This window comes from Rhinolophus sinicus, chromosome 14 (genome assembly GCF_057876585.1).
Source record: "Rhinolophus sinicus isolate RSI-liver-muscle chromosome 14, RSI-T2T, whole genome shotgun sequence".
Taxonomy (NCBI): Eukaryota; Metazoa; Chordata; class Mammalia; order Chiroptera; family Rhinolophidae; genus Rhinolophus; species Rhinolophus sinicus.
The window spans coordinates 179087293-179103459 of NC_142514.1; the positions used below are offsets into that span (position 1 = coordinate 179087293).

The 16167-nt window shown below is 44.1% G+C and overlaps 1 protein-coding gene across 1 annotated transcript; it reads left to right on the forward strand.

The window, feature by feature from the left end:
- Window positions 1-262: 262 nt before the first annotated feature.
- On the forward strand, window positions 263-15096 carry LOC109459510 (membrane-spanning 4-domains subfamily A member 8-like). Its single transcript, XM_074336444.2, has 7 exons — window positions 263-439; window positions 1199-1418; window positions 3372-3497; window positions 6998-7057; window positions 8096-8224; window positions 13634-13747; window positions 13931-15096. The coding sequence occupies exons 2-7, from the start codon at window positions 1203-1205 to the stop codon at window positions 14036-14038; spliced, it is 753 nt and encodes a 250-aa protein (XP_074192545.2). The 5' UTR covers window positions 263-439; window positions 1199-1202; the 3' UTR covers window positions 14039-15096.
- Window positions 15097-16167: the final 1071 nt, after the last annotated feature.

Here is a 16167-nt window from a genome sequence, read left to right on the forward strand (position 1 = left end):
TTCAAATCCAACAAATCAGTTTCTTCTCTGTTCTCCTGCAGGGGACTCTTGTTTCTCTCCTGTGGTGTTTCTGTCATTCTGTCTTGCAACGCAGCTATATACATAACCCTTGAGTGCCCAGTTTATCTCTGTGTCTCCCAGGGCACCAAGCACAACCCTTTCTTCTCCACACAGAGAGCTCTTAAGCACTGCCCCAATTGAATTTGCATTTAACTGGTTCCTTGGCCAATACAGGAAGCAAATATGGGTGGGGAAGCTGAGCTCTGAGCAGTTGGTGACCTGGCCTGCACCTAGGAGAAAGTGGAGAGGACTTTGGATCTTTTAAACGTATCACTCAACCAACCGAACCCAGTGCATTCATTCTCTCGGGAAAAATAAGTTGCCTACAGCGAAGCACTAGCAAGAGGGGCAAGAGAGACCTAGCCACTGGGAGAGCAAAGTGAGTATGCTTAATCAATGATTTCTATGGATAACTGAAGGATGCTGATAAGGTTTTTCTGCCAAATGAGACTTATGACGAATCTGGGTATTGAGTAGAGCCAATGGCAGGGTTGATTGTACTAGCTTTTTGGGGTCTGCTCCAGAAAAAGAGAAAGAAAAAGAAACAAAAAGTTGTTATAATAAAACCAAACAAAATGCACAAGAAACTTGAGCAGCATGGCAGACCCCATGAAAGTGTACTGCACTTTCATGGCAATGGGCTTCCTTTGAGGACAATGATCTACATTTAACAAATATTTATATGACTAGGACCTAGGGGAATTCACGCCCACTTTCCCAGCCTCAGTTTCCTTTTTCAGAAATTGAGAGAATTGGACTCAATGTTCTCCAGGAGACTTTCCAGCTCTGAAGTTTTGTTATCAGACAGTACTACTAGGGCAAAGCAGCATGCTAACTGGGCAAGAGGAGAGATACAAAAATGAAAAAGACACAGCCTTTGTGCTCCGTAGTGCTTACCTTGCTTGGGCCTTACTTTTCTCATCTGTGAAACTGGGCAAGTGTGAGGATTAAAGGAAGTGTATTTGTAAAGCACTGACTTCATAAGTGCCCTATAACTGGTACGTGATATCTCTAAAAGAGGATTAAGTAACTCCTAGGGGGTTGAGATGCTCAAACAAGTTAATGACAGCCAAAGTCCTTTATCAATGTAAACATTAGTGCCTATGTGAGTGACGACTCTAGCACATTTGTGTTTTAGCAGCATGAGTTCAACGTCAGCAGGCCCCATGGCCAATTCTGTGTTTGTGGTGGGGCCCCACCACGGGTATCCTGTGGCCCCGGGGGGCATGCCTCAGGTGCCCCTGTATCCACGCAGCCAGCCCCAAGTCCACCTAATTCCTGGGAACCCACCTGGTTTGGAGAGATCTGTGTGTGTGCAACCTGCCCAGAGAGTCTTGAAAGACGGCAAAACCTTAGGGGTAAGTGAGATTTCACATTGCAGACCGGGGGCCACGTGGCTGGAGTCAGAGGAGGGAGGAGGTCTGGAAATACAGAAGTTCCAAACCCAGCAAGCAGGATAGAAGCTGAGCCGGCCTTGCCAAGCTCAGCCCTATTAGAAAGCTCAGCTGTGCCGCATCACCAGGGCCTCGGTGTGCGGCCTTATACTTTCTAACTTAGGCATTTTAGGAAAGACGAAGAAAAGCAACAAAAAAGTAATAAATGGGAACATGGGTCCCGTTGTCAGTATCCATGCTGACCTGTGTGGCCTCTGGAAGAAAATGGGTTCTGCAAGCCACAAGGGGGAGTCTAAACCCAATGTGCTTAAAAAGAATCTTTGCCGAAGAAGAACAAAAGCAGCAGGTTAGACAACCAACAAAGTAAGGGTTCATGATGACTTTCCCCCTGAAAGGCTGTCCTGGGTAGGGCAAAGGGAGGCCCGTTTCATTGCATAGCCTAATGAGGACGAGCGTGGATTCTGACCCAGGCTGCCCAAGCTCAAATCCTAGCTCCACCCTATTTATACGTTGCTCGTGGGAGTGTCAATCAATATAGCCTGTATGGAGAGTGATTTGTACCTGCCAAATTTAAAAATACCCAATAAAATAAATACATAAATAAAAACAATACCATTTCTGACACTTTGTCCTACAGATACGACTGTGTACGTGAGAAATGTGATGTGTATGAGCTTATTTATTGCAGCATGCTGTGTGATAGCAAAAGAATGAAAACAACCAAAATATCCATCAATACAATACTTGTTAGATCAGTGTATTGTATATCCAAAGAATGAAATGTTGTGGAGCTATGAAACAACAGTTCCTTATGTAATGATATGGACGTGTCACCCAAGATACATCATTAATGGGAACATAAACAAAATAAGGGCAGACATTCCATATAATTTGCCACCATTTGTGTAAATTTAAGGAAATAATATAGTTGTATTCACTGCCATGTTTGTAGTATACCATTTGGGCAAGAATATATATATATATTAGTTTCCTAGGGCTGCCATAACAAAGTACCACAAACTGGGTGGCTTAGAACAACAGAAATGTGTTGTCTCACAGTTCTAAAGGCCACTGTTTGTAATCAAGGTGTCTACAGGGCCATGCTCCCTCTGAAGGTGCTGGACGGGGGGGAAAGGTGGGGCTCTCTCCTAGCTCCTGGTAGGTCCCTGACTTGTGGCAGCAAAATCCCAGGTTCAGTGTTCTCCTGTGCACATGTGTGTCTCTTCACATGGCATTCTCTTGAAATGGACAGCAGTATATAGGATCAGGGACCACCCTACTCCAATATACCTCATGTTACCTAATTATTTCTGCAGCAACCCTATTCCAAATAAGGTCACTTCTGAGGGACTGGGGGCTAGAGCTTCAACATATTAATTTGATGGGGTAGAGGCAGACACAATCCATAACAATATCCCAAAGAAATAAGAGATGAGCACAAAGATTTATCATAAGGATGTTTATCCCAGTGTTATTTTATAATATGAAAACATGGAAACAATCTTACCTACCTGATATCTCTGTTCCTGCTAGTCCACAGAACATCCACACGACAGAATCTGGGCAACCTTTATAAAGCGTATGTTTGAAGAATACTTAATACCGTGGGGACGTCTTCATGATGAAATATTAAGTTAAATATGCAGAGTCATTTCATATTATCAAAGTATATATGCATATTTGAAAATAATAATGGAAGGTTAAACACCAAAATATAAGTGGTTGTTTCCTCCGTGGGTTGGGGGGAGGAATTATGGGAAGTTTTTATTTCATTTTTATGTTTTCCATTATTACTTTTTAGACCAAGAAGACAAAAAAATTCACTAAAATAAAAAGGAGGCAGAAAGGGGGTGAGGGGTGGCATGCAGGGTCCAGCCTCCGAAACAAAGGTCTCAGCTTGTGGCTCTGTCCTGACAGGCCATCCAGATCCTAATCGGCCTGATACACATCGGCCTCGGCAGTGTCATGGGAACCTTGCTTCACGGGTACTACTATGTAGCTGTCTCATTCTACGGAGGCTTTCCTTTCTGGGGAGGCATCTGGGTAAGTAATGCGAGTCACCCTGCCAGTGAGTTCCCAGAAATCACCAACACGCTCAGGACCGCCGTGTTAAGTTGTATAGTTTGTTGCAGAAGTTTTCCAGCCCAGAGAGCGTGTGGGGTGTGAATCCAGCTCAGGCCTTGTTCTCCAGGCATACTAGTCTACTAGGGCCACCATAACAAATGCCACAGACAGGGTGACTGAACAACAGACATTTATTATCTCACAGTTCTGGAGGCTGGAAGTCCAAGGTCAAGGTGTCAGCAGGGTTCTTTCTTCCGAGGCCGCTCTCCTTGGATTGCAGATAGCCACGTTCTTCCCTGTGTCTTCAGGATGGGGTCTGTGTATCTGTGTCCTAATAGCTCTTCTTTTTTTTCAACTTTGTTTTTTATTGGAGAATATTGGGGAACAGTAATATTGGGGAACAGTGTGTTTTTCCAGGACCCATCAGTTCCAAGTCAAGTCATTGTTTTCACTCTAGTTGTGGAGGGCGCAGCTCACTGGCCCACATAGGAATCGAACTGGCGACCTTGGTGTTATGAGCATTGCACTCTAACCAACTGAGCCAACCGGCCGCCCCCTAATATCTCTTCTTACAAGAGCCCCAGTTATATTGGATTAGGGCCCACCCATATGACCTCATTTAACCTTAATCACCTCTTTAAAGGCCTTGTCTCCAAATACAGATACTCCTCAACTTATGATGGGGTTACATCCCAATAAACCCACTGTAAATTGAAAATACTTACGTCAAACATGCATTTAATACTACATCGTAGAGTATCAGTTGTTTACCCTTGTGATCACATGGCTGTCTGGGAGCTGTGGCTTGCTGCCACTGAACAACATATCACTTGCCCAGGAAAAGATCAAAATTCAAAGGACAGTGTCCACTAAATTGGACATTTTCATACCAGCAGAAAGAGGAAAAATCATAAGTCAGGGACCATCTGTACAGTTACATTCTGAAGTATTGGGGGTTAGGACTTCAAAAGATGAATTTTGAAAGGACACAATTCAGCTCATAACACCAAGCAACAACCCTGCAAAGTGCCAATTCCCAGAGTGGGCACCTTTTCTAATTGGCCTACCTCAGAAATCAGGGAACTTCTTTCTAGTTCATCAGCCTAGAGATGGCACCTTTTCTAATTTACACAAAAATAATGTGTAAAAGATGTATTGGGAATAGCCCTCGAGTGCTGTTCAACATAGGCCCACAGCCTGAGCTCCAGGAGAAAAACATTTCCACCAACGGTTAAGAGTGGCTGCCCAGCCATAGAACAGTCATTAAGTAGTGGGGACTCACCCTAGAGTCACAGATGGGCTTCAGAGTCCCCATTATGGCAAACTATTTGGTATGTTAATTGTGGGTTTTTTTTGTTTTTTTGTTTTTTTTTCTGGAAAAGTCCGTAGCTTTTATCAGATTCTCAAGGTGATCTGTGACTCCATAAAGAGTTAAAAACCACAGGTCCTTTCTCTTCTCCAGTATATTGCTTTTAGGATTCTTTTGCATTCTCCTTAGTGTCCTCCCTCCTACACACACACACACACACACACACACACACACAGGCGTGCACTCCATCCCTCCTTCTCCTCCCCTCTCCCCCATCTCCTTTTTCTCTTTGCTGTTCTATGGTCTGTCAGTTGACACACACCATGACTCAAAGGCAACTTTTCTCACACATAACAAAACTCCAGAGTCACCTGGATGTCAGCCAGCTCACCCTATCCCATGAGATTTAAATAAAATAGCCTAGAGTTATGCCCCACCCTCATACACACGCACGCACATCGTCTGCAGGACTTATGTTCTTGGGAGCGTTTTTGTTTGAGTACCTGCTCTTTCTTATTCCAATCTGTGTCTCATCTTTTGAGCTGAGGTGTTCTCTCTGTTCGGCCCAGCCTCAGACTTGGAACTCAGCACCCGTTTTTCCCCTCAGCCACAGGCTCCTGTGTCTGACTTTAGTGGAGTTTCGGGCAATGAAGAGGACTAACACCACAGCCGCAGAACAGCTGCCAGTGAGCGCTAGATGCTCTTGCGTATTCTTAAGTGCCCCGTGGCTGCCCGGGCATCTCAAATGGCTCTTGGGCCATCTCGCCTTCTGCCAGGTCACTCAGCTCCCGTCAGCCCTCATGATCCATCCCCTTTTTTTCTGCAGGGCAGTCTTGCTTTTTGTTACCTTCTTGACTCTTTTTATTTCCACAAGATCATTAATGTCTTCCTCCAACCAAAGGCCCATCTCCTTTGGCACCTCAAAAGGACCAGCAGCGACATCAGAAGTCCAGCCTTTTGTTCCCTTCCTTCCCCATCAAGGCTCTCTAAACAGAAGGGTGTAAGATTGAGATTTATTTTTCCACTTACAGGAAAAATGGCATTCCCCTCAGAAAGCATAGGCAGCTAGAGTAAGTTTTCATTGTAAATACCCATTTCCACTCCATGGTACGTCCGTCTACTGTGAGAGGAAGGGGTTAGAGGATGAGGGGTAAGAATCTGGGATCTGGAGTCAATTATGTGGATTTGATTCCCAGCTCTGCTATTTGCTGGATGGTCTTAGGTGAGTTATTTAAAATCTCTAAGCCTCAGTCATCCATCTGTAAAATGGGAATAATAATAGTGCTTGATGGGCCATCACGCAGTTAAGTAAGGCAAGGTTAAAAAAGCACTTCACGTAGTGCTTAGCGAAGCTCTTATCAAACCCTAACTGACAGCCTCTCAGACCACTGTTTACATTGACGGCAGGTGCTCCCATCAGCCACTACGCCTGCTGAAGAGCTGCGTTGAAATAAATGCGCACAGTCTGCCCCACTGTCTTTATATTTGATGTTCAACATTGTAGAGATGCAGCATTTTTCTGATTAACTAAAGGGTGCTCACCGAGATGTATAGACAGGCAAGGACTGACGGTGGGCTTATACCTAAAAGCAGTGGAGATGGTGGCCCCTTCCCTCTTCCTTCCAGAGACCCTAGGCCTGACTGAATCCTGAGATAAAGATGGGAAGCCAACAAGATGTGCACGTGGAAAAATAAACGACAAAGAAAGAAGTAACTTATTGAGTATCTACTATATACTTATTGAGTATCTACTATATACTTATTGAGTATCTACTATCTCCCATGTGCAAGATATACCAAATGCCAGATGCAAGGCACAAATTATCTCATAACAATGACATATAGTTTTTCCCATTTTCTAGGTGAGGAAATAGAGACCGAGAAATAAATAACTTACCAAGATTATATAAGTTTCAAGACAGGATTTAAACCAGTTCTGCTCGATCTTAAAACCTATATTTATCGCACTTCATTATCCTGTCATGTGGTGCAAAACAGCTCATTCATTCATTCATTCATTCACTCTTTTCCCCATATTGAGCTGGAGGTCCCAGCAGAGGAGCCTATGATGTGGGAGAGAATATGTGTGTGACCAGATCACAGAAGCCTGAAGACGGGGCCCCTGACCTAACCTCTGACCTCTTTCTAAACTCCCTCTCTTCTGTGCCAGTTCATTATTTCAGGATGCCTGTCAGTATCAGCAGAAAATCAACCAAGGTCTACCTGCCTGGTAAGTCACATCCTGAGACAGGCTCTCCCAGCTGGGGACCCATAGGAGACACACACAAAGGGGAAAAGAAGGCCAACACGCAATCCCTCCCTCATCCTTGCACTGACACAGGGCACTCACACTCATTCTCACTCACACTCACGTACAGGACCACATAAACCTGGCCAGAGTCACAAGTCGGAAAGAGTCCAGAGGATTCGGGGAAAGAAGAGCAACACGGCCACACCTTAGTTAACACATCAGAGGGTGAAGACAGAAGAAGAACTTTCTTAAGAGGCCCTTACAGCAGGAGGCACAAAGCTGCCAGGGACCAGGGCCCCCAACCAGCAGAGCAGGAAATTGAGAGTACCTGCAGCTCACAGAGCCGGCCTCCTGCCATTTCTGCGGGCCCCAGCTTCTCTCAGGAATGCAGCCAACCAAGCTCTGCAAATCAACATGGATAAAACTCTGTGGTTCGCTAACCGTGGACCAAGAAAGTACCTTTGTTTCTCTCACAAGCAGGTTATCTAAGGCAAGGGGCCCCAGTGTGGCTAGGTCTCCACACCAGATGAGATCTATTTGAAAATCTCCAAAGGGAAGCTCAAAATTCTGGGCATATCTCTGTACATGGCCCAGAGTCATGGAGCATCAAAGTCTGCTGCATCCCAAGACACTGGGGCCAAGTCTTCTGCCTATCGCCTATGGGATAAATGGGTCGAGTGTTTCCCACTTTGGGGACCACTTTTCCCACGAGATACTCTAGGAAGATGGTTAGGTAAACTTGGGGAAAATCTCTATTTAGTAGTCCCCTCCCTGGAAGATCCATAATTCTTGTTAAAGACTCTCAGGAGTCTTGCACCAAAAGTTTTTTCAAAGTTAATTTACCGCCCCCCCCAAAAAAAAAAAAAAAAAAGTAAACCTTTTTTGCACAGAACACCTCTTTACTTGCTGCAAACTAGGGTCCCGGGGATTCATATTAAGAAACACTAATGTGAGTCTCTGCTTATCTCAGCTGTAATAGTCTTCCTGTCTCACCCTGACCCTCTGTGTCTTCTGCAGCTGAATGGCAGCTTGGGGTTGAACATCGTCAGTGCGATCTGTTCTGTGGTTGGAATCATACTGTTCATCACTGACATGAGTATCACCAACCAGTCTGTCTACCCCAACTACTATCCTTACTGGGAGGTGGTAAGTATTCTCCTCAACTAATGCTCCTCTGGCTTCCAGTTTTAGCTTTGCTAGAAAATCCTTGGGAAGAGCCGGACCACGGATCTTCTTTACCAAGCACTGTAGGCGGTGCTGTCAGAATCAGAACAGAGTTCTGACCTGGAGCTTTATTGCTGTGTTCCTCTAAGCACGTGACTTTTCAGAGTCTTAGCTTCTGCCTATATAAAACAGGACCTACCTGATGACATTGTTGAGAAAATTAAATGCAGTTCTACAGACAATGCTCATGTACTCACCAACCTGCACCTCCACTCACACGCTCACCTTCCTGCCCATTACTATAGATAAAGGTTTTCTGTAAAGGGCCAGAGAGAGCAACTATTTAAGGCTTTGCAGACCATCCAGTTTCTGTTATAACTATTGAACCTTATCCTATGGTGTGAAAGGAGCCAGAGAAAATATGTGAACGAATGAGCATGGCTGTGTTCTGATAAAACTTTATTTACAAAAATAGGCAGGATGGGAGATTTGGCCCACGGACCATAAGTTGCCATCCCGTGCGGTAGACCAGCACTGTCCAACAGAAATATAATGTGAGCCATGTATGTGATTTTAAATTTTCCAGTCGCTACATGAAAAAAAAAAAAAAACAACCAGTGAAATTAATTTTAGTAATACATTTTGTTTATAATAATAATCATCATGGGGATGTAAAGTAAAGCAGAGGGAATATAGTCAATGATATGGCAATAACTATGCATAGTGCCAGGTGGGTACTAGACTAGGCAGGGGGATCGCTTCTTAAATTATATAAATGTCTAATCACTAAGCCATATACCTGACATTAATATAAAATAATATTGAATGTCAACAGTAATAGAAAAATTAAAAAGGCAGGGGGAAGGTGAAGGGGAATAAGAGGTCCAAATTTCCGGGTATGAAGCGAATAAGTCATGGGGATGTAACGTACAGCATAGGAAATGTAGTCAATAATATTGTGATAGCTTAGTACATGTCAGATGGTTGCTGGGCTTATCATGGTGATCATTTCTTTATGTATATAAACGTTGAATAACTATGGTGTACTCCTAAAACTAATATAATATTATATGTTAGATATATTTTAATAAAAACCTTTAAAAATAATACATTTTATTTAACCAATATATCCAAAATGTCATTTCAATATGTAATCCATATGAAAATTTATTAAGTCAATATTTTGCCACACCTTTGAAATCCAGTGTGTATTTTGCATTTAACAGCATATCTCAATTTGGGACTAGCTACGTCTCACGTCCTCAACAGCCACAGGGGACTCGTGGCTACTGGACTGAAAAGTGGAGCTATAGTCCCACATCAAATCAATTTCTCCATCTGCACAACAGAGCCTGTCCTCTCCCACCCACCCAACGTTATCACTCCAAGTTCTTCTCTCCACCCACTCTCCCTCCCACTGCCTCTCCTCTGCGTCAATTTTCCCCCTTTACTAGAGCTTTTCCATCAGCATCTAAACACTCTTTGTTTCTTTCATCTTAAAAAACAAACAAACAAGCCTTCTCTGGGTCCTACTTAAGCTACCACACTATTTCTCTGGTCCTCTCGGCAGAAAAATCCCTAAAAGAGTTGTCTATACTCGCTGTCTCCAATTCTCTCCTCTCATAATCTCCCTTGAACCCACTGTAACCATACTTTCAGCCTCACCTCTCCAAAAACCTCCACTGCTCAAGGTCCCCAGTCATTCCTCCTCTTTGATGGACTGCCCATGTCTTCCTGGTTCCACTCTGTAATGGCGCCCTTCCACCCACACTGGCTGCTCTCTTCTTTGTCTCCTTTGCTGCTTGGTCTCTTTTCCCCAATCCCTCAGACTCAGTCCTCAGTCTTCTGTTTCTCTGTACACTCACTGCCTTGACAATCTCATCCAGTCTGGTGACTTAAGACACCTTCTCTGTGACAGTGACTTCACATGCACAGCTCCTGCCAAAACCTCTCCCCCAAACTCTAGTCTCTTGTATCCAATTGTCCACTCAACATCTTAAAATTAACATATCCAAATCTGATCTCCAGATTTTACTTCCCAAACCTTCTCTCGGGTTTCCTTATCCTGGTTGATGGAAATCTCATCTTTCCATTTGCTTAGGACAAAACCTTGATGAAATCATTGACCCCACCCCACCCACCCCCTTCTCCCACACGACCCAGCCAACTCCTTGGGGAATCCTGCTGGTGTCATCTTTCAAATGCATCTAGAATCCAGCCATTTTCACCAGTTCCTCCATAACCACGCTGGCCCAAGCCACCACCACCTGTCAGCTCAGTCACTGAAACAACCCCCCAACTGTTCTCCCTGTTCCCACCTTTGTCTGCTTGAAGCTGTTGATAGCACAGAAGCCAGTGATTCATTTTGATCATTTCTCTGCTCAAAACCTTCACTACGTCCATTTCACCACCACCCCACCCCACCCCCCAAAAAAAAAACCAACATCCCTACAGTGGCCTCAAAACACTGGTCCTCTGGTACACTCTGGTTCTCCCCACTTGAGCCTTACTCACATCCTTGATGTTTCCTCAAACACACTAGGCATGTTGCCACATTCAGGCCTGGAATGTTCCCTCTGCCTGGAATGCTCTTCCCTCCGATATCCCCAAGGCTCCCTCCCTTCCTTACTTCCATCAGGCCATTACTCAGTAATCACCTTCTCAGTGAGACTCCTGAACAACTGTACCTAAAGTCACAAGCATCCACCCACACTATCCCAGGACCTCTCTCCTCCTCCCCCCCACCCCCACCAATCTACTTTTCCATAGTCTGAAACATCTCCTAACAAATTCTATAATTTGCTGGTCTATTACATTTTATGCTTACTGTCTGTATCCTCACACTATAATATAAGCTTCATAAGGGCAGGCATATTTCAACTACCTAGAACCATGCCTGGCAGTATTTGACACTCCAGAAACATCTGTCAAATGAATAAATGAATGCACCGGGTGTGGTCTGTACTTGGCAGATGGTAGCTGTTAACTACTATTTGTATTCAATCAGAAGGGCCTCCCCAGGACTTTCCTCTCCAAAATTCCTAAGAAAAGCCTCTCCCCAGAGAACCTATCCTCAACCACGCCCATGTCATTTACCAAAAGTACCTTGAAATCTTCCCTTCCCAAACATATTTTATGGCTACCAGTTGCTTTAGGGTTAAAGTCCAACTTCCTCAGCCAGCTCTTTGCTGTTCCCCAGAAATCTGGCTCCAATTCCCCATGTCCCTCAGCTCACGTCCATTTGAATGCCTCAGTCACCCTGAACTCCACCTACTCCAACCCACTGGGAGAGGCAGACATTGATGAATACTTAGGTTTTTTTCCTGCTGGGAAAGAACCTACCAAGGAGGCACAGATTGCCCAGTGTAAGACATTAGGAAGCAAATTGTGAAGCAAAAGGTAGAGGAAGATGGGGAAAGGTTCAAAAACAAACAAATACCAGAAGCATGGTCAGTGTCCTGATGTGGAGAGAGCAGTAATTTTTGAGTCAGAAAACTTGGCTTCTAATCTCAGTTCTGCCAATGTCTGATCTTTGAAAGAGAATTCCCCCATCCCAACCACCCACCCCATCTCTGGGCTCCGTCCTCCCATCTGAACAAGGAGGGCTGGACTTCATCACAACTTTGCAAATGATGACCCCAGGGATGGGGCACTCCAGCGGCTCCACAAACATGAATTAATGCCCTTTAAATAATAAATATCTATGTTGCTTGTGGGACCCCTTTTCCCTCATGGAACGTTTGCTTCTTTTCAATCTTTTAAATTGTTTTAAAATTTTTCAATTACAGTTGACATACAATATTATATTAGTCTCAGGAGTCTAACGTAGTGATTAGACATTTATATAACTTATGAAGTGGTCACTCCAATAAGTCTAGTACCCGTCTGACACCATACATACTTATTACAATATTATTGACTATATTCCCTACGCTGTACTTTACATCCCCATGACTATTTTTGTTTGTACTCCTTAATCTCTTCACCTTTTCACCCAACCCCCCCCCCAAACCCTTTACATTGGGAGGTTTTATTTGTAAAGGAATTTTGTTGTTAAAAACACATTTGAAAAGGACTAGCATCACTTGTAAAGGCCCTTCCTCCCTATACTTCCGTGGTTCGTTGACTAAGACATCATCATCCTGTCTTTCCCTTTGCCCGGGACACCCTGTCCTATCCCCTCCCTCCCTAAATCTTCTAGTAAGAATGAATCTGTCTCTCCTTAGTGTCCCTGGGGCACTGTTTTGGCTGTGTTATAGCTTTTACCATGTCTGATGTGAATTATAATTATCCATATCTGTATCTGCCTCCCTCGCTAGATTGTGCCTCTCGGAATCCTTTCTCAGCCACATGTACCAAGCAGATGTTTAATAAATGTTTGCTAAGGTGAGAGGGAGAAGGAAAGTGCTAAGGTGGGGTCTCTCCAGAAGGGAAACTTCTCTGAGCAGCCAACCATCAACAATGCCGTTTTAAAAATTAGAATTGACAAACATTTGGTACCTTTCATGTTGCACTTTTACTCTCGTATTTATTATTTCGTGTAATTGGAATCCAAATGGTTATTGGGGTTATTCATTCCTTGTCTTTTAGGATTAAATGGATTCTACCCAAACTCTCTCCACAGATACAATGAGAAACCCCACTCTCTTGGGTGTTCTTGGAGAATAGCAAAGGGAGGGCTTAGATGTCTCCTAGTCTTTAGATGAAATCTACTACTGCTGAAATAGTTCAAGTGGGGATCCTTTCACTAACTCTTCTTGCTAAGCTAAAGACAGCCCCAATTATTTCTCTCCACAAAATGCCACTCTCATAAGCCAGGAAGGTTCCCTCAGCAGCCAACTTTCTCTAAAGGTTCAGGGGGATGGTGGAGGTTTACATTCAAGCCCAGCAAATTCCTGATGACTGAAGATTAAACATCCCCGTTCTGTAAGTCTTAATTTCTCCCAGGATGCCTTCTTCTGCAGCCTCCACCTTCCTGCCATGTTGGTCAGTCCCATCTTACCCCTCTAACCATCTCACTTTCCTCTCTGTGGCTTGTGCATACTCCCAAATTTCTATTCACTTCCTATACAGAACAGTTTCTCTGTTTCACTGACTCCAGACCACACCCTCAGATCCCATCCCCTATACCTGAAACAAGTTATCAAGGTGTTTCCCTAAACAACAACTATCCTTTCCCTTAGAGGAACACGGATAGTAAGTGTAAAAATAACAATTCTCTTACAGACACACTTGACCCTTACAAAAATCTGGTGAGATATTTTCTCCATGAGGCTAAGGTGAAATTAGAGGACTTCCTCAAAGCCATGGTCCATTGCAGAGCCACACTGAGAGCCAGACCTTGGACTCTTGGAGCAGCACTCAGGACCTCCCGATTCCTTCTGGTTGCAGGCCCCTGGAATGGCTGTTTCTGGCGTGCTGTTCATCTTCTGCCTCCTGGAGTTCTGCATTGCGTGCACATCTGCCCACTTTGGCTGCCAACTGGCCTGCTATTCACCCAACAGTGTGAGTCTTGGAGGCTCCTCCAGGGGTGGAAAGATTTCCCAAAGAGGGTGGAGACTAGAGTGGTCTTCACACTTCCCCTTCTTGCCAGGAACATGAGGAGTCCCAGAATGTCTAAAGTCCTCCGTGCATGCCCGCTCCTTCTTGCATCCTTACTAGCGCCCTTCATGGGCCTGTGTTTTCCAGGTGGACGTGGTCTACCCAAATGTCTATGTGGCAAACTCCATGGTCATCCCAGAACCGGCAAACCCGCCACCACCGATGTATTCCAGTGAGGTCCAGGGCTCCAGATAAGCAGAGCTAAAGGTTCTAGAAGCATCTTTCACTGGGACTAACAGAAAACCACCCTTTTCTGGGCTTCTGAAACTCAGTTTCTTCCTTCCCTGACAATTTAAGGGCAATGTCTCTCCAACTGCATGCATCCTGACTTCATTCAATTCAGCCTGAACGTTCGTGCTGTTCCTTTATTAACTCTTTCACTGTGTTCATTGATTTCAAGGTTTTTTCCAAAATGTGTCAGAAATCCACACAAAAAAACCAAAAAGTTGATATTTTTACTGTTATGCACTTAATAATAACAATTTTAGCTGCTTTGTATATAAATGACATTATTTTTATGTATAAAAATTTCCTATTGTTATTCATTATTGAAAAACACAAAAATATAGAGAAATGTACATCTGCTTTCCTAAACTTCCTTTCTGGAAGTTTCTATCCACAGTCAGCAGATGGAAATATTTATTCAGATATATCCAACCATTGCAGCAACAGGAGGCAGGGATTTAAAGTGGATTTTAACAAAGAGGTCCTTCCTAGGGCATCTACCTGTGGGGTCTTTGTGTGCACATATGCATGTGCTTACCTGTGTGAGCTTGTGTGTTAGAGGAACAGATGTCTAGACAACCCAAGCTTCATTGTTTCAATCATTCACTCATTGAATAAACATGCACAGAGCATTTGATATGTTCAGGCTTCTATTCATGGCAGGAGGAGGGTGAACACACAAAACCCATGACTTCTAGGCACTTCTGGCCTCACAGAGAGGACAACATGCAGGCAGTTTCCTCTAACACAAAGCAGACTGTGGGGATACACAGATATGCTCTGTTTTGGTAGTGATGGGGAAAGCAGAGAACAAGCCTGGTTAAGGAAGCAACTTTTGAGTGGGTCATTAAAGGAGAGAGCATTTTGTTGTTGTTTTAGTGCAATAAGAAACCACACTGTTGGGAAGACCTTTGGAAAGAGTGAGTCATCCAAAAAATGATCAGTTCTTTTGTATCTTTTATATACTCTTACCACTGATGCAATAGTTCTTATGAATAAACATTGTCTTAAGATAACTTCCAAAGTTATGAGGCTAGTATATCTATCTTTATAAAAGGTTGGGGACTAATTCAAAGAGAAATGGCTATGTCTCTAACTTCTAGATTTACACACATTAATTTAAATATTGTTATCCATTATGGCCAATTGGCTTCCAAAAAGTTACATGGCAACAGATTATAGCAATAATCTTTAAAGTCCAGGTGCCATCAGAAGCCTTGCAATGACTTATTGCTGTTGCTGCTACGGAACATGATTTTACTCTTGTAAATATTTTTAGGCTCTGACTTTATCTGAGAAGTTTCCTCTAAGTGGCTTTGCTATTATTCACGGTTCCTTCTCCTTCTGCGCCTGCTTCTTCTCTGACCAGGAAGGCTTCAGCTGCCCGTCAGCTCGTCAGGAATGGCTGAGGTTCCAAGGCCTCCAGGGGGTTTTCATTTGCTAGAACTGAGTGTGCCTTAGGAAATCACAGCCCATAAAAATGGAATATGGGCATGTAATATACTGGCTCTAGACCAGCACTTCACTTATCTGTTCTGTAAGCTGAGATGTTGGCACATTGGGCTCCCAAAAGGGGCTGGCCTGTTTGGATCATTCTCAGAGGGCTGGATGGTCAGAGTGAATCTGGCCGTCTCTCCATCTTTACTGTTGCCTCTCACTACCCCAGCCGACTCCGTATCGTCTCACTCTACAGATCGCTAATCCTCAACCTTGATCCTCCACTCTGTTCTCAGAGGGTCCTTCCTGACTTGTTGGACCTGAGAGTCAACTCAGATGGTCCAGATGTGTGTCACCTCCTACAGTATGAGTCTTCTCAGAGGAAGCATCTACTCATACACCTGGTGCTTCTCCAGAGAGGTGACGCCTGCTATCTGCCACCTGCCCTGCTGAAATCACCATGGGGCTTGTTGGAACAGACCCCTCCGTCTCCTATCACCTACCCTATTAGTCCTGTGTGCTAGGCCCCTCATCCCACAGGGCCCCTTCACCAACCTGGGGTGACAGTTCACTGTCTCCTGCGAGCGATAAAACTGTGTGCTTGCTCTGCAGCGTCCCACAAGCCACCTCTTTCTCTTTAAAGAGAAAGCCACTCTCCCCTT